This window comes from Candida pseudojiufengensis (genome assembly GCF_024610245.1).
Source record: "Candida pseudojiufengensis strain CBS 10847 chromosome Unknown scaffold4, whole genome shotgun sequence".
In the NCBI taxonomy this organism is placed as follows: domain Eukaryota; kingdom Fungi; phylum Ascomycota; class Pichiomycetes; order Serinales; family Debaryomycetaceae; genus Lodderomyces; species Lodderomyces pseudojiufengensis.
This window is the reverse complement of record NW_026261529.1, coordinates 805187-822730: the sequence shown is the minus strand read 5'-3', so window position 1 is coordinate 822730 and position 17544 is coordinate 805187. Positions and strand designations below refer to the sequence as shown.

Here is a 17544-nt window from a genome sequence, read left to right as displayed (position 1 = left end):
CTCCATTGTCAGAGTATTGTACCCCACCACTATTACTGGTCATTTTATCTCAGGGTATTCAATTTTATATAATTTCACGTGTTCATTAAGCAAAAATTCACGAAGTCTCACTGTCATAGTATTTATTATAATTCCATGTTCCGTTTATGTTGTGTCGTCCATTACTTCACTCTTTGAATCAATTAATCATTATATTATATTCCAATTGAAAATCAAATATTTAGGTAAGTTTTATCTTTTTGTATATATTTATACATTTTTAACCAAATATTTTCTAGATCATATTTGCAAGTTTTTTTACAGCAATTAATTTATTATTATTATTACTCCTACCCGTATGCTGAAACTTTAAGGTGCCGTATGATATCATTATTTTCATTATATTCATTGATCAAATTCAAACATAATTGCGTTTTTTATTGGTTTTTATTTTTCCACCTTTTTATACTAAAGTTCAACCTCATTAATCAATTTAATCAATTAGTCATTAATAATCTAGATGTGTGTGTTTTTTTAAAGGTGCTTTTTTCTTTAAACTTTTTTTCTTTCAGCCCATTTTGATATCATTTCATTGATCAAAAAAGAAATAAAAAGAAAAACTAAAAAGTAGAATAATAGAGCTTTACTCATAGGATTTATTGTGGAAGGTCTCAAAAAAGTTTATAATCATTTAGCTCTGGACTAGTGAAGACAATGAAAAATACCATAATTCAATACTAACGACTATTCTAGGATAAAATGTAGGATGTATAGTTGATTGTTAATACAAGATCTAAATATATAAATTTTGAACGTCATATCTATCCAAATAAAACACATTGTAAAATAGATTTTACTTAACATTTCTTACTTAGGTTGACTTTGAAAAAAGCGTTTGAATGTTAAAAATTGTATTAAAATCTTACTTACCAATCTACATACTGTCTCGATACTGGTCTAAATACTCTTATTCTTCCACCTTTGAACTCATTCAATTTATAAGATTCTTTGCTTATATGACCATGATTATCTTGTTCAATGACTTTAAATTTTTCTTTCTTTGGATCAAATTCATATATGATAGCAGTAAATGAATTATTTCCATCATCTCCAACACTAATAGATTTATTACCTATTAAACCTTTATGAGTATCAAATTTACCATTTTTTATCCATAAAATATCACCTGGTTTAATATCATCTATTTTTGAAATATTAGTATTATTGAAATTTTTATAAATAGTTACACCAAATGATTTATTACCAATTGGATGTAAAATCTTTGATTTGATTTCCGGATTATTGAAAACGTAATTTATAAAATTTTCATTTAAATTTTGACCAATTAATTGAGCAGCAGTGTTTACAATAACCGAACTAAATTGACGATGATTACTTTCTAACAAATCCGTTCTTATTACAGGATTAGATTTTATAAATTGATTTACTAAATGGATTGTATTTCTTGGATCACTTTCTTCATATTCCAAATCAAGAATTAATTGAGATAAATCATAAAACAAAATATAGAAATCACGACATATTATTGATCTCAGACCTCTTTTTGATAATTTATTAGAATCGACTTCATATATCAAATCAACTCCGATTTTTTTAACTAATGGGTCTGGTAACCCATTCTTCAACCACCAGTCAGATGTTGATTTTATATTTGAAATTTCAAATTCCAATTGTTCTAATGCAATCTCTGCTTGACTTTGATCACTTCCCTTTAACGATCTTGATCGTGATAAGGTTGAATCTGTTGATTTTCTACTTCCTTGTTGTCTTTGTGAAAGTGAGTTGATTGAAGCACCTGTTGAAGTATGAACTAAAGGTGAAATATCAGTAGTTGCTCTTTTGGGAGGCTCACCAATTGGAATTGGTGGAGGAGGTACGGCTCCAGGAATTGGTGGTGGTGGAGCTGCTTTGGTATTGTGGTGATGAGATTCAAAAGTTTCAGCACGAGTTGGAGGTGCAGATGTTGGTGGTTGTCTTTCAACAATTTCAAAATTATCGTCCTCACTTGAACTGGTTTCTTCTTCTTCTTGAAGCTGATGAGTTGGTGGAGGTGGAGGAGGAGGACGATCATGTGTTGATGGTAGTTTAGGTGGATGTGGTTGGTTTTCAGTTGAATGAGATGATGGAGGATTAGGAGGTACTGGTGGGGCAAAATTTGATTGAGCGGCTCGGGATGGAACTGGAGGAACTGAATTTGCATCCCTTGATGGAACTGGAGGAACTGCTGGTACTGGTGGAATAGGTGGTGCATCTCTGGAAGTAGGAGTAGGATGAATAGGTGGATGTGGTATAGTTGGATCTTTACCAAATTGTTCTTCCTTTAACGTTATTGTTTCATTCGAATCCTTCTCTTGAGATTTCAATGGATGTTGGTTATGATTATCGTGGGGTTTAGTAATATCTGATAAATCTTCATCTGCTTCATAACCAGTTCCTTCTCCCTCTAAAGTACTGTACTTTTTCAATCTAATTGGATGATGTTGATCGTCAGCACTATCTGATACGTGAATATCATCGTGATTTAATTGTTGCTTTATATCATTCAGAGTTATGATTTCAGCTTGATCAGAATCGGAAGGTTCATCATCTTCTGCCATGGAAGAGCTTTCATGACTAAATTTAGGAGCCGAAGCATGTGGAGGTACTTCAGGAGCAGAACTAGGGGCTGCTTCTGATGTTGCATTTGGTTCACGAACTGGTGATTCGGGAGTTGGAGCAGCTGGAGTGGCTTTAGTTTTCTTAGGTTGTGTATCAGCTGAAGGAGTATTACCGAATGGAGAAGGCATTCCCATCATTCCAAACATATTTCTACCTCCAGAAATTTTAGCCATTCTTTCAACCAATTTTTTACGTTTCAATTCCTCATCATCTTCCTCTTCTTGTTCTTCCTCATCTTCATCTATGTCTTGTTCCCCCAGTTTTTCAAAATTTACTTCATCTGCTTCTTCTGGCTCTCCCACACTAGGCGATCTTGCAGTTGGTTCATGCAAATGATTAGCATCATCATGAATTGATTTTGAGGAATCAGCTACACTTGAAACATCATGATCATCTTTCGTTCCAACAGCACCCTCCAACTCTGGATGATGATCTTCTAATTTGTGCGTGTATTGGGCTTCACCACTTTTTTGCTCTCTCAAATGTTTAACTCTTTCCTTTTCTTCAGCTTGCTTTTTGGCTCTTTCTTCTTTACGTTTTAAAGCTGCTTCTTCTCTTTCGGCTTCTTCTTGTTGTTTTCTTTGAAGTAAGGCAATTCTTTCTTTCAAAGAAACCTTGGGTCCAGACTCTTCCGTTGATTCGTTTTCATTTACCAGTGTTCCTTTAACAACGTTATCGGATTGTTTTGTATCATGAGTTGGGTGTGCAACTAAATTAGATTCGTCTCTTGGTGTAATTTTCGGAACATATGAAGATGGTGCTGCAGCAACAAATTGTTTTTTAATACTATATGGGTCGGATGGTTTGGAATGGAACGATTGTGGCATTGGGACCCTAGACGAAGAGCTTTGATTGCTTTTGGGTGATGATTGACTTTTTTCTTCTGCTATAGGTGCTGTTGGTGGTGATTTCGAAATGTTTGTTGGTGATGAATCTGTCTTTGATTCTTGAGTTTCACTTTGAGGTTCAGCTTTTTTAATTGGTCTATTCAGAACCGGAATTGTTGGGGTAGTCAAAATTTCTACAAAGTTTTTAGGAAACATTCCAGATTTACCATCATACTCACCGGTGTACCATTCATCATTCTCAATTGCCGTTATGGTAAGGATTTGGCCACTTGTGAAAGGTAAATCATCCTCATAGTCGGATTTATAGTCAAAGATTGCTTTAACTTTGAAAGGTAAATTTGGCTCTACCATTGCTATGGTTAATATGTTAATTGATTAATTCTTCTTCTATTGATTGATTTAAATATTTGATATGAGTTAATGGATCAAGATAGTTGTACTGTATCGATTTGATTGATGCTTTAAAAATGAAAATAGAGTTATAAGTAGTGATCAAATATTATGTTTATCTAATTTTTCTAGATAATAAATAAAAAAATAGGAGTCTTATGATGTAAGAATTTCCATAAAATTAAATGTCAACAAATGGAGTCAAAGTATCTACAAACAAACCTTCGGCCTCGTCATCTACAGTTCAAATTACTAAAGATGTATTAACCACTTGCCATCCTACTAAATCTTTCAACTACCATCAGGGGACATCAATTACTTCATTAAATTTTGATGATTCCGGTCAATTTTTAATTTCTTCAGGGATTGATAAATCAATTCAACTATATGATTGCCATAAAGGAACTCACTACAAGGATATACAGTCTCAAAAATATGGTGCTCATTCTGCAAGATTCACTCATGAAGGTTTGAATTGTTTATATGCGTCAACTTTAGATCCTTCTGTAAGTGAAGGGAATGAAGACACTATTAGGTATCTTTCATTGTCTAATAATCAATACATACGATATTTTAAAGGTCATAAAGCTCAAGTATCAAATATAGAGGTTAATCCGGTTCAAAACACATTTGGAAGTTCTAGTTTTGATGGAACAGTCAAATTTTGGGACTTAAAGTCTCCTTCAGCTATTGGGAATATCGCCGTAGGTCAAAATTCAGTTATATCTTTCGATCCTCATGGAGTAGTTGCAGCGATTGGTAAATATCCAATCGGGAGTCTGCAAACTGGAAAGATTGGATTGTATAATTTAAAATCATTTGACAAAGGACCATTTGTTGAAGTAGAAATACCTTGTTTACAGAATCAAATTTGGAATAAGTTGGAATTTTCAAATAATGGTAAACTCCTACTAATATCAACTGATTCAAGGGAGCATTACATATTAGATGCTTTTCTGTTGAAATTATTAGCAATTGCTAAACTATCATTTCGAAAAGATTCCACCTGGATGTCAACTGCTTATCCATACAGCGGAAGTTGCACTTTCACACCTTGTGGAAGATTTTTACTCATTGGAAGCCCAAAGGCCATAATACATATATTTGATTTGACGGATTTAAAAACCGATCTGATTAAGCCTACCATATTAACGAGATCGAATGACGTGGTTAAATCAAGTGTGGGTCTACCTAAAATTGTCTTATTCAACCCAAGGCTTTTCATGTTTGCAACAGCCGACACCACTGTTAATTTATGGCAAACATTGGATGAGTAGATTTATAGAAATTGTAATGGATATTTTAATGACTTTGGCTACCATATTTTTTTAACCTCTTTATTTACATCACCGAATGAACTCGATCCAAACTCTACTATCCAACATCAAGTCAAAACCAAAAAAATGCAGGTTTCAATGCCCTTCTGATACATTCAAGTCAAAACCAAAGGATACAATAAGATCAAAATATGATATAACAAAAGTGAGTCCGTTTAAGAAAAAGAAAAGCCAGAATCAAGTACCCAAACATGGACATGAACTTCGAGGTATAGATGGAGCAGTTCACACATTCATCACTAAAACATGTTCTCCAAACGTCTATCTGCCACTTATTTCTAATAAGTACATGATGATTCAATTTTTCCCGCAAGACCACATCATTAGTAACTTTCGAAAATCAAATATTTCATTTATTTTCCAATTATTTCGACTACCAATTTTGAACGATCTTGATACTGAGAGAAGTTTTAAACAATATGGAGGAAAGTATAATGACATGCAATTTTTCAAAAGCAAAAGTCGACCGAATCAATCAGCTTGTGGAAGATCAAAGTTGAAATCTCATTTTAGACAACTTTTTATTGATGCATTGGGAGAAAGTAAGTCTAAGGTTGAGAAACTTGCAGGGGTTTACGTAATATCTGTTTTGAAAGTCCCAGTAAACGGAGATCAAGAAAATTTTGTTAAAAATGAATTTAAAAAATTAATAAACAATATATGTTCGAAACAAAAGTCCACTAATGTCAATAAAAAGTCAAAAAAAATGATCTCACAAAAACCGATCAAACTTGGTCCTACCCTCGGCCAAGTTCAATATTCTTATAAAATTGGGAATCTTAAAGACAACAGAACTAGATTCCCCTATATTAAAATGTCAGAATTAACGCAATGTAAATAAATGGTCTATATATCTGCCCAAACCGGTAAATCGGTTTGATATTTATCATCATCACATTCAAAACTTAATGCATGTAAATACAATTTGGAATCTCGAATCAGATCTTCATGAAATATTGGTCTAAGGCAAGTAGGGCATTTCGACAGTCGTTTTTCCAACAAAACTTTTGAATGGTTTTGTTTTAGTGATTGTAAACGATCAATAAGATTTGTATTTACCTTCCAGGTGAGTATATCACGCAAATTAATTGTGCTAGGGCTTAAATCAGATGACTCAGTAAAGTTCGAAAACTGGGGAAATTTCTTAAAGATACAATCATATAATGCTCTTTCAATATCGGATTTTTCAATATACGTGTCTCCTAAAGCTTTTTCTGGATTATAATAATAGTCATTGGATATACCATACCCCAAATTCCTCAAATGAATCCTGATTTGATGAAACTTACCTGTTACGGGTATACATTTTACAATGCTCTCATCCAAGTTTTGGTTATATCGTATTCTTTCGAAAATTGTAGTAGAATTGGTAGGCAATCTTGCAATATCTCCAGGTGCTAAATATCCATTCATATTAACCACGAAAATGGGACATGTGTATTTGTTTATTCCTTCTGAAAATTTACCTTTGACTCTTGCTAAGTATGTCTTTGTTACCCTACCTCTTTTGTCCAATAATATGTTCAGATATTTAACAGCAGATTCCGCAGTCTTACAAAGTATTAAGATACCACTAGTACCTATATCCAATCTGTGACATGTTTTGATTGTTTTCATGTTGAGTTCTTTTTTTATTGTTTCTGATAAACTATTGTACAAATAACTTCCAGACGGATGAGTCGGGACTCCACTTGGTTTATCTACAACTAATATCTCATCATTTTCAAAAATTATTGGAATAGGTCCAACCCACGGAATCAAAGGTTCATGATTATGTTTCAAATGATGGATAACATCTTTAATATGAGTTTCTCTGAATTTCAACAAATCCAAGCCTTTAATAGTTGAGCTAGATTTGGTTAGACCAACATTATTAATAACATATAGTCTGTTTTCCAGAATATCTTGTAGTATATTTTCTTCTGATTCTCCAAATTCACTTGAATAGATTTGAGTCAAAGTTTTACCAACCCAACGTTCTTTGGCATGAGTTTGATAGGTGGTATAGTATGGTATTATTTTTCTAAACCCATTTTCAACTATAATCTTTGGCATATGTTAACTAAGTAAAAAAGTTTATGCGAAACAATATTTTTTGCTAGTTATAATAATTAAATACTTCATTCAAAACGTTTTAAGGAGCCAGTCGAATTTTTTTCAAAGAAGCTGTTGCTCAAGACTATTATATTCTGCAAGATTTTGGTTTTTTAGGGTAAACTTATTTCACGAGATCAAATACTTGATTATCAGATACTTTTTCATGCTTGGGACAAACAAAAATTCCTCAATATTACAGAGTGACAGCTAACGTCAAAAGCTGACGTAAATTCATCGATACCGCAGACAATTGAGTTTTAGTTTAACATCAAGACAAAAACAATACCGTTTACCTTGAGTTTAAATGATTATTCGTACCAATAATTGGACTCGACTTTCCCTCTATTTATATAGTGAGAAATCTTAATTAAAGATTCTAAAACGATCGTTGGTAGCGTTCATTATTTGAATTTTATTGTTGCAAATGTTTTTAAATTAATGAATTTAATTAAAAGATATATTTACTATAAACAAACTAATCAAAATTTTTAACGAAGAAGTGAATGATTTTGGAATTTTGAGTTCTGAGCTTTACTCATGAAATTGCTGGCAATACATTCTGATCAAATTGCCCTATGATATTACCCTTGTCGTAAGAACAAATTACGTATTTGCCCCAACCTGTACTCTGGCAGTTTTTCCACGCACAACCAATCAGTGATGCGGATTTCCAAACTATTTGACTGAAATGATTGAATTCATTATTTGGTTCGTCGTACCATGCTTGTTGATGTTAGTATTGGTTATTATTATTTTTGGAAAATGAGAGTTTTATAAATACATACCCATAAAAGTGTCTTGAGCTCCTTTAAATCCAGCAGCTAGATTTTCACCATATGGCCCATGAGTATGTGTCAATACTCCTGAACAATCATAATTGTCTGCATTATTTTTTGCATATTCATATAAGTTAACATCCCATTTTAATGGACCTGCTTGATGTATAGCTCTATATTTTTTATGAAGATCAATCATATCGGAAGCAAATGATGAATCGACATCTGGACTTGAAGCAATGGCGGCATAAAGATCATTTGATGAAGAAGTCAGTGAACTTGGTTGACTTACAGGAGATGATGATGATGATGAGGAAGTTGTTGGTAGCGTCAATAATGTTGATGAAGAAGTTGTAGTTGGAACTACTTGTGATGCAATTGGTGTGTTGGATACAACTGGAACCAAGTCAGCTGCAGTTGTACCTACATTAGATGCAGATGGAGTAGATGCAGCTGGTTGAGATTGAGAAGTACCTGCAAACAAGTTTTGTAATTGATCCCAAAATGATGAACCAGTTGAAGATGAAGATGATGTAGTTGCAGGAGTATTTGATGTAGATGATCCAGAATTGCCATTCAAAAGTCCATTAAGCCAACTTGAGAATGAGTTTGATCCAGAACTTGGTGATGTGGAAGCTGAACCAAGACTATCAATTAAGGTATCCCAGAAACTTCCTGTTGAAGATGGAGTTGAAGCAGCAGTTGTTGGTGTACTTGGTTGTTGAGCTGCTAATGCTACTGGTGTTGTGGTTGGTGCAGTTGGTGTGACTATATTTGAAGTTATTGTTTGCCAAACTGTAACAATAGCTGGAGCTGGAGCAGCATCAATGAAGTTCATGAAGCATAGTACCAATATTATAAAATGGCTAATCGCTAACATTTTAAGATTAAGGTTGTAGATGATTGGAAACTCAAATCATGAAAAATAATAAAAGTTAACCTTAGATTTTGATCAATATTTAAACCTTGAATTGGTGATTGTTGCAAAATTTCAATTAATTGCCTTTTTAGGAAATCCAAGTGTCAATTTGGTAGCAAATTTTTTCTGACACAAAAAAAGTTAAAACATCAGTTTACAGAATAGGTAAAAATTATTGAGAGTTATACAACCGGTTAAGAATTTATTTGAGTGGAGAATTAACAGGCGGTGATTTCTAATTTATTAACCTACAAAGATTTCTTTCAACGTTAATGCAACAATTTCAGCGACCCCACCACCAGTACAACGTGCAACAAGTCTTAAATCCTTTCCAATTTCATCTAGATTTATGAATTTAACTAATAATCCATAATTTGATTTTTGAGTATGTAATATACCAACTCCACTAATATCTATTGCATTTGATAAAACTGGAGGTTGTACGACTGCAAATCCTACTCTTGTTAATAATCTACTGATTTGAGATTCATCTTGTCTATGATTTAAATGTATAGTTGTAATATATTCACCATCAGCTTTTAAATGATTTCCAATTTGTGACCATCTTCTTTCAAATTCTTCATATCCTACTAATGCAGTTGGTGTTAATGTTTTTAATACTGAAACTGGAAACTTGAGATTTAGGTGATTAAATGATCCACCACATTTAAAAGTAAGGGATAAAATAGGATTCTCTTTCAATTCTGTTATACCTCTTATTTTAACATCAATTTCTAATTGAGTTTTATCTACAACATTGGATTCTGGTAGTTGTTTTGTATGTAGTGTGTAATTTGGCTCTGTATCGGAAGCTAATGATTCAAGATTTAATAAAGTCAATCCTGTTATTGTTTCTCCGACTGTTTTACTAGCATTATTGAGAATTATGAATTTGATAGCTAGATTAAAATTAGATTTAACAATTCTATAAGTTATTTTTATTAATTGATTTTCAAAAAATATACCTGCGTCAAAATTCAACATTCTATGATACCCTGAATACCAATTACTTGTTAATGTCATATCACTTTTTTCAGGTCGTTTAATATTTTGGGCCATTACTAAAGATTTCGATCTAGTTAAATTTGGAGGAGTCGGTATTCCAAGTCGACTTAATAAAGGACTTTCTTGTTGATTAAAAGCAGGTAAACTTCTGATAACAGCTTTTGCTAGTGCAAAATCAGAATTGTTGGTTGATAATTTCAAATATTCAAAAGCTCTTGTTTGAATTTCCAAATCCATAGATTGTGTTTCAATTTCAAATAAATCAACAATTTCAGGAACAAACTCAGATTCAGGAAATTTCACTAAAAATTTTAAAAATGATGTCAATAACATTGCTCTTGTAGATAAAGATACTGTGAAATATGCTCCATATAATAATTTATATTGTACTTGAATATTTGTTTCTGCAATGTCATTTACTTGATCTCCATATTCTCCTAATATAAAAGCAGCCACTTTAACTAAGTTTTCAGAAAGTTGAGTCGATTGATGATTATTAAATGGTCTTTTCATTAAATTTATAATAATTTTACAAGTTTGCTTTTGCATTGTATCATTATTAACTACAATTTGAACAATTCTTTCCCAAACTTCACTACCTATAAATCCTACTCCATTTGATGATTCACCACCTGTTGATAACAATTTTAACATGGTTGTAACATACCATATTGAATCTGTTGCAAATTGTTCTGCTAAAACAGCAATTTTGATAGCTAATTCTTGTTTCATTTGCATATCTGCATGTGGGAAATAATTGAGTAGTTCATTGACAATAATGGTATAACTTTCGCTGTTACATATTGTGTATAATAAATCCAATGCTTTTCTTTTCACTGAGATATCTCTATCATTTAATAATTTAACATATATGGGTAAAGTTTCAGTGAATTTTTCCTTCGTAGATAAGTAAGTTGAATTCAGTCTAGATGTTAGTTTGATTAAAGCATCTAATGCTAAATATCTAGTATTTGTTTCATTTGAATTAATTAACATTAATAATGCATTTGATGCTCTCATAATAACTTCTGAAGACGCATCCAAGAATACAGCCAATGATACAGCTTGAAATAATATAGCACTTTGTGAATTCCTGTTTGGTAAACCCTTAACATGTTTTGAAGCATTTTGAAATGCTTTAAATACTACTTGACGTAATTCATTAATTGAATTTTGATCCAATTTTTCAAGTGTAATTTTTGGTACGTTATTTCCGTCCACTACTAAAAAGCAGTTTTCAACAAATCGTAATAGTTTCACAACTAACCAAGGAGCTGGTGTGTCATAGTAATAATAATCTTGTGGACATTCATTCTCCACAACAATTGAATATAATCTTCGAGAAACTGAAGGAATTATCGATTTCACAACTTCTGCTTTCAATGATAGTAAAAAATTTAATAAAGGTACAGTTGATATAAGAACTCCAAAATCTTTTGATTCCTCAATTACTTTTAATAATCTCGGTATCCAATTTACATTTTTTAATATGACTTCTGGATATAATTGTAATAATGAATTCAAAGCCAATAATGCCTTTTGCTTAACAATTGGTTTATTCATTGGGGATGTTACTGATGCATAAACAAGATCAATTAATTCTATCCAATTTGACGCGTTTGGATCTGAATCATAAATTATTACATTTGAAGCTGTAAAACAATTCGCAATCATTTGAATAGCTAAACAATTCACTTCTTCATCTCTTGATTGTAAATCTCGTATCAAATATTCATGAGCTTCATCTAGTATATAATTCAAATGATCTTTAACTGTGAATAATGATTGTTTACTATTTTTATGATTATTTAATAAGATTGATACTGCTAAATATCCTAATTTCTTTTCACTAAATACAGATGAATTCAATAACTCAAATGATTCTTTTAATCCAAAATCAATTAATTCCGAATTTCCAACAATATATATATATAATAATTTACAAATATATTTTTTTCTTTGATACCCATTTAATGATGTTCCTGATTGAAATTTTTGATGTATATTATTAATTTCTTGAGTAATTTTTTTATATTCTTCTTCTTGATCTTTTGAGTTCCGTAGCTCTACTATGAATTGTTGTAACCCTTTCATTTGGTTCTTTTGTTGTTGTAGTTTCAGCATGTTATCATTTGAATTGATTTGTTTGCTTGATCGGTTAGATCTCTCGGACTTAAATCTTTTGTTTGAACCTGTATGGAAACTTTATTCCTCGCGCGATAAAAAAATAAAATATTTTGCAACAATTTTCCAGTGTAATTATTATTATAAGTATTAATATTATTATAAAGAAGTATGAATTATTCTATTAAATAGACGTAAATTTCCAACTATAATACTAATGCTTTTGTATGGCTCTAGAAGCTAAAACTGAATTAAATGCCTCTAGGGCTTCTTTCTATCTGAGGTTTGGAATTGGTTCAATTTAAGTATGGTCCAATTTACATGAAAGTAATTTACGACAAAAAATTGGACTTCTTAAAACTATGAAATATCAAGATGAATACAAGTGAATTCTCAAAGTGTTAGAAATATTTGATTTGTAAGACCAATTGCTCATGAGCGATTATTCTTATATGATTTTTAATCTTCTTTATCTGAATTTGGTTGCAAAAGATTCATACATAGTCGTGTAATTGATGACAACAAATATCATTGGATGAAACGATCAAAAACTCGGTTTACTAGTGAAAACTTGGTAGCGTACATCACAAAGCGCTCAATTCAATTGATTGGAAAATTTCTTCAAAAGAGTTAAGTATGATTAAACTAACTTAAATCATCTACTACATACCATTGAACCAACTACACCTCATTAAACATCCCAATTTACATATTCAATAAACATGTCAGTAGCACAATCAGCAACCAAAAAGATTAATTTTGCTGGACTTATTAAAAGTTTAGGTTTAACAGGAGAAACAGCAGCTTCATTAAATGCTTTTAAAAAAAGATATGATGAAGCTAAAAAGACAAATATAGATTTATTAGCTCAACCAACTGAAGTTGATTTTAATCATTATAGATCAGTATTAAAAAATTCAAAAATAGTTGATGAAGTTGAAAAAGCAGTACAAAGTTTTAAACCAGTTTCAATTGATTTATCAAAAAATTTAAAAAATATTGATATTTTTGAACAAAAAGCAATTGAAAATGCTCAATTAACTGAAAAATCAGTTGGTAAAGAAATTGAAGCATTAAAAGCTACTTTAAAAGATATTGAAAGTTCAAGACCATTTGATCAATTAACTGTTGATGATGTTGCTGCTGCAAGACCAGATTTAGATGATAAAGTTACTTATATGGTTAAACGTGGTAAATGGAATTTGAAGAGTTACCAAGAAACATTTGGAGATCTCCTGGTTATGTAGATGTAATAGACGTTTTATGTTGAAAATACAACAACTCTTCTTTATATGACGGATTTGCTCTTTCTTGGGAAGCACTAATGTTGAACAAATTCCACTTATTTAATGACTTTGCTTTGATTTCAGAATTTGAAATATAGATTATTAGAAGAAAACTCGAAGCGCTAAAATCGTCAGTTTAGAGGTCCAAGTTATGGGTTAAAATAAACTACGTTACTATTATTTTTATTAATCTTTCATTCCATCAAGCAAGTTTAAATGATGAGAAAAATGGCATTAATCAATTTCGCATTTGCTGAAAGCTATAATCTGAATCAGTTGTTCTAAAATTGTGATACTACTTCCCATTCATTTTCAATTTTATTCAACTTTTCCGTGAATTCAGCAACATGACATATATGATTCAAATTCTCTAAAAATAATTTTGGTAGTCTACTATATTTTTGAATTTCAGATTTATAATAATATGTTTTATTATCTGAATTTAAACCACCTTCAAACATTGCATCAAAACTTAAAATAATAACAACACAATTATATTTAACTTTAATTTTATTCACAAGTAAGATTAATTCTTTATATATTTCTTCATTGGACAAGTATCGGTTAAGATTAAAATCCAGATAGTTTCTTTGGTTTAAATTTTGTAAATCCCAATAATAATCAGATAAGTTACTAATAATGATTAATTTTAATTTATTTGGAAAATTTAAAATTTTATGAATACCATTTGAAATATCACGCAATTGAGTTATTAAATCTCCAATTGAATCAATTGATACTATAGTTGATGAGGAATTTCTTCGTTGAGTTGTAATTTGTAATGTATTGTTTTTGAAGTATTCTTTATTTCTCTGTAGAAAAGTTAACAACAACGCTCTAGTTTCAAATAAAATCAACCATGACAGTTTTGAAATAGCTTTAAGTGTCCCTGATTCAAACTTTAGTTCAATATCATCATCATCATCATCATCATTTGTTTCAATATGTTCAATTAAATTTGTAATTTTCATACAATCTCATATCTCGGAAGTACCTAAAGATAAAACAAAAAAAAAAAATGTTAAAGATCTTAGTAGAAATATCATGAACCAGCTATAATCAATAAATTTTTTAACAACCACATGGAATGTCAATAAAACAACTACTAAGACGTAGTTTAATCATAACTCATCCAATAGTCAAACGAATAATTATTCGACTAATCCAATATACTTTAAAATTTTTTAAATTTTTAAATTTTTTCATAAATAAACTAACTCAAGCTGTATTAAATGAAAGATCAATAACAGAATTTAGTAAAGAATTTGGTATAAATTTTGGATTTGTATTAATTTGTATATTATTTACAGCATCAGTCAATTATATTCCTCGACCAACTAATCAAATTTTTTATAAATTTTTATATAGATTTGATCCATATTTCTTTGATATTTGGCAACAACCAATTGGTTCAATTACTGGATTTTTATTAACTTGTATGGGAGCATATCTTATTAATCAATATTATTATACACATGAAGATATATATAGTCTACCGAATCATAATCATAATTATATACCTTTAAAACCTATACAAATATCAACAATATTACAAACTCAAAGTTCAAGACCATCTACTTCAACATCTGGTTCAACTACTTTATCACCATCAAGTGATTTAAATTGTACAGAAGAAGATGAAATATTTGAATCAACTACATCAACACCAATACCAACATATTATTCTGATTTTAAATTAAATGATAATATTCAAAAACCAAATAAATGGAATAAAATTCCAATAATATTATTATGTTGTGCATGGATTATATTAAATATCTTATATAATTTTAAATTACCAATTTATAAAACTAAAAATATAATAGCTTGGATATTTCATGTTCCTGTTCATTTTATTGTTCCTCCAATGATTGGAATTTGGTTATATATATGGCATGAACCAGGAACTTTTAAAATTTTTACATTTTGTTTAGGTTTTCAAAATTTTGCATTAATTTTAACTTATTTGTTTTTTCCAAATGCTCCACCAATGTTTATAAAAATTTATGGTGATAATAAAATTCCAACTTTTGATATGATTTATAGTGATGGTCAAGCACTGGAAGATAAAAAATTTTCAATTTTTTTACATAAAGCTATATATTATGCAACACCTCATAAATTTGCTTCTTTCCCATCATTACATTCTGCTTTTGCTTGTTTAATTTGCTTTTTTGTATGTTATTATTCAAAATGGTCATGGTTTAAAATTTTATCCGTTATTAATGTATTTGGTCAATGGTGGGCAGATTTATATTTTGATCATCATTGGAGAATAGATAGTTTAGCTGGTTTAATTTATGCTATTTTAACTTGGACTTTATTAAATAATTGGCAAAATACTTTGGGGGAAATTGATTATAAATTTAATAAAGCAAGAAATAATGGAGATTTTATAAATGGAAGTACTATGGGTATGAGATTATTTCGAAATACAAAATTACAAAATTTTTTTGACCCTTTAGCTTAATGAATATGTAATAATAAAATATACTAATAATATAAATAATAATAATGAAACTAATAATAATAATTATAATGACAATAAGATTAATTTCTACATTCTTTAAACTTTTTAGAGTAATTTTCTTTTATTTTATACTAAAGAAGACCTATTTATAAGAGAACATAATAGCAACATCCACCTAAAATTCATCAACATTCAATCAATTCAACAACATCCAAAGTAACAGGATGACATTGAAATCCAATTGATTGATCATAAAGATTATAAAAATGACCAGAAGCACATTGCCAAAATTTAGTTGAATTACCTAAAGCTAATTGACCATCTTTTGTAACTGACCAACCAGCAGCAAATACTGCACCATGTTGAGGAGTTGGACCATCAAATTGAAATTGATGACCTGAAACAATACAACCAATTCTATCATCTGAATCTCTTAAAATTGAATCATGTAATGACATTCTTAATGTTGCACTTGTATAACAAGCTACTGAATAAACTGGTGATTGAAATTCATCATCTGTATAATAATCATATTTACCACGATGATAAGATGAATGACTTTTTTTTGATGATTTTTTATGATGTTTTAATTCTTGTTTTGTTTCTGATTGTTCTTGATTTTCTTGAATTGGAGCTTCTTCAAATTCTTCAGTATGTTTTGAATGTTTATCATGATAATGTTTTGAAGATTCTTCATATGGTTTATCTTTATATTCTCCACCAAGATCATGAACATTTCTTTTATCAAATCCTTTTTCTAATAATTTTTCAAAAGATTTATCTTTCTTGCCACTATATTCAGAATCAATTGGTTTTTCTTTATAATGCTTGTCGTTATCATCACCATCAGAATAATAATAATCATTATCATCAACTTTTTTATTATTATTTTTTGAATTTTCAATTTCTTTTAAATCTTTATCATCACATAATTCTTCATTAACTTTTTGAACTTGACCATCATGAATTTGAACAATAATATCTCTAGTTTTTGTTGGTTTTGGAGCAGCAGTTATAATACTTGTAACAAAACTTGTTGTTAAACTTCTTGTAATTGAAGTAATTTCAGGTTCTAATAATTCACCATCATTATTTACAATATATGGATTTACAACAATTCCAAATTTAAATGGTAAACTTGTAAATGAACCAGGTAAATAATCACAAGTTGGTTTAAATTTTGTCCAATCATCACCATTTGCTGGAACATAATATGCTAATGCAGTTTCTAAAATTGAAAATGTAGTTAATGTAGTAATTATTAGTTTTATACTTGACATTATCAATTGTTTTTATTTTTTTGATCCTCTTTTCTTGAAAGAATTTGGTGTGGGTATTGGTGTAAAAAATTCAAAAATTGAGTAAGTGAATTTATATGAGATTATTTGTAACGCCTATCTGATATGAAAAGTCAATGGCAATTTTCTGATACGCCATATTTAGTGAGATCTGGGGAGTAGATCTGGATTTCACCGTATGAATCTTTAATGATGGTTGACCCATTGTCAAGCAACAAATAAATTAATTTAACACATTCTTGCAAATCAAAACAGCTTCACGGGTCCTACCTAATTCTTATTCTTGAAGCATTTGTTTTCACCTAATTAAATCAGTCAAAGTATTGGTTGTGAGTA

The 17544-nt window shown here is 30.1% G+C and overlaps 9 protein-coding genes across 9 annotated transcripts; 4 read left to right on the top strand and 5 right to left on the bottom strand. All coding sequences in view use genetic code 12, as the record gives it.

The window, feature by feature from the left end:
* Positions 1-905: 905 nt before the first annotated feature.
* On the bottom strand, positions 906-3857 carry BBC1 (Bbc1p; the record flags this gene model as incomplete). The annotated part of the gene is made up of 1 exon (XM_051757799.1): positions 906-3857. One exon carries the CDS (start codon positions 3855-3857, stop codon positions 906-908), a length of 2952 nt encoding a protein of 983 aa, XP_051614488.1.
* A 224-nt stretch (positions 3858-4081) lies between these two features.
* Positions 4082-5173, top strand: SWD2 (WD-repeat containing protein; the record flags this gene model as incomplete). Its single annotated transcript, XM_051757797.1, has 1 exon — positions 4082-5173. The coding sequence occupies one exon, from the start codon at positions 4082-4084 to the stop codon at positions 5171-5173; it is 1092 nt and encodes a 363-aa protein (XP_051614487.1).
* Positions 5174-5249: 76 nt separating this feature from the next.
* KGF55_003045 (uncharacterized protein) lies at positions 5250-6074 on the top strand (the record flags this gene model as incomplete). Its single annotated transcript, XM_051757796.1, has 1 exon — positions 5250-6074. The coding sequence occupies one exon, from the start codon at positions 5250-5252 to the stop codon at positions 6072-6074; it is 825 nt and encodes a 274-aa protein (XP_051614486.1).
* A 5-nt stretch (positions 6075-6079) lies between these two features.
* KGF55_003044 (uncharacterized protein) lies at positions 6080-8986 on the bottom strand (the record flags this gene model as incomplete). The annotated part of the gene is made up of 2 exons (XM_051757795.1): positions 6080-7272; positions 8116-8986. The coding sequence occupies 2 exons, from the start codon at positions 8984-8986 to the stop codon at positions 6080-6082; spliced, it is 2064 nt and encodes a 687-aa protein (XP_051614485.1).
* A 282-nt stretch (positions 8987-9268) lies between these two features.
* On the bottom strand, positions 9269-12124 carry KGF55_003043 (uncharacterized protein; the record flags this gene model as incomplete). Its single annotated transcript, XM_051757794.1, has 1 exon — positions 9269-12124. One exon carries the CDS (start codon positions 12122-12124, stop codon positions 9269-9271), a length of 2856 nt encoding a protein of 951 aa, XP_051614484.1.
* Positions 12125-12876: 752 nt separating this feature from the next.
* On the top strand, positions 12877-13401 carry ATP7 (F1F0 ATP synthase subunit d; the record flags this gene model as incomplete). The annotated part of the gene is made up of 1 exon (XM_051757793.1): positions 12877-13401. One exon carries the CDS (start codon positions 12877-12879, stop codon positions 13399-13401), a length of 525 nt encoding a protein of 174 aa, XP_051614483.1.
* Positions 13402-13721: 320 nt separating this feature from the next.
* KGF55_003041 (uncharacterized protein) lies at positions 13722-14411 on the bottom strand (the record flags this gene model as incomplete). The annotated part of the gene is made up of 1 exon (XM_051757792.1): positions 13722-14411. The coding sequence occupies one exon, from the start codon at positions 14409-14411 to the stop codon at positions 13722-13724; it is 690 nt and encodes a 229-aa protein (XP_051614482.1).
* A 116-nt stretch (positions 14412-14527) lies between these two features.
* KGF55_003040 (phosphatase PAP2 family protein) lies at positions 14528-15910 on the top strand (the record flags this gene model as incomplete). The annotated part of the gene is made up of 1 exon (XM_051757791.1): positions 14528-15910. One exon carries the CDS (start codon positions 14528-14530, stop codon positions 15908-15910), a length of 1383 nt encoding a protein of 460 aa, XP_051614481.1.
* Positions 15911-16095: 185 nt separating this feature from the next.
* On the bottom strand, positions 16096-17190 carry PIR32 (Pir32p; the record flags this gene model as incomplete). The annotated part of the gene is made up of 1 exon (XM_051757790.1): positions 16096-17190. One exon carries the CDS (start codon positions 17188-17190, stop codon positions 16096-16098), a length of 1095 nt encoding a protein of 364 aa, XP_051614480.1.
* Positions 17191-17544: the final 354 nt, after the last annotated feature.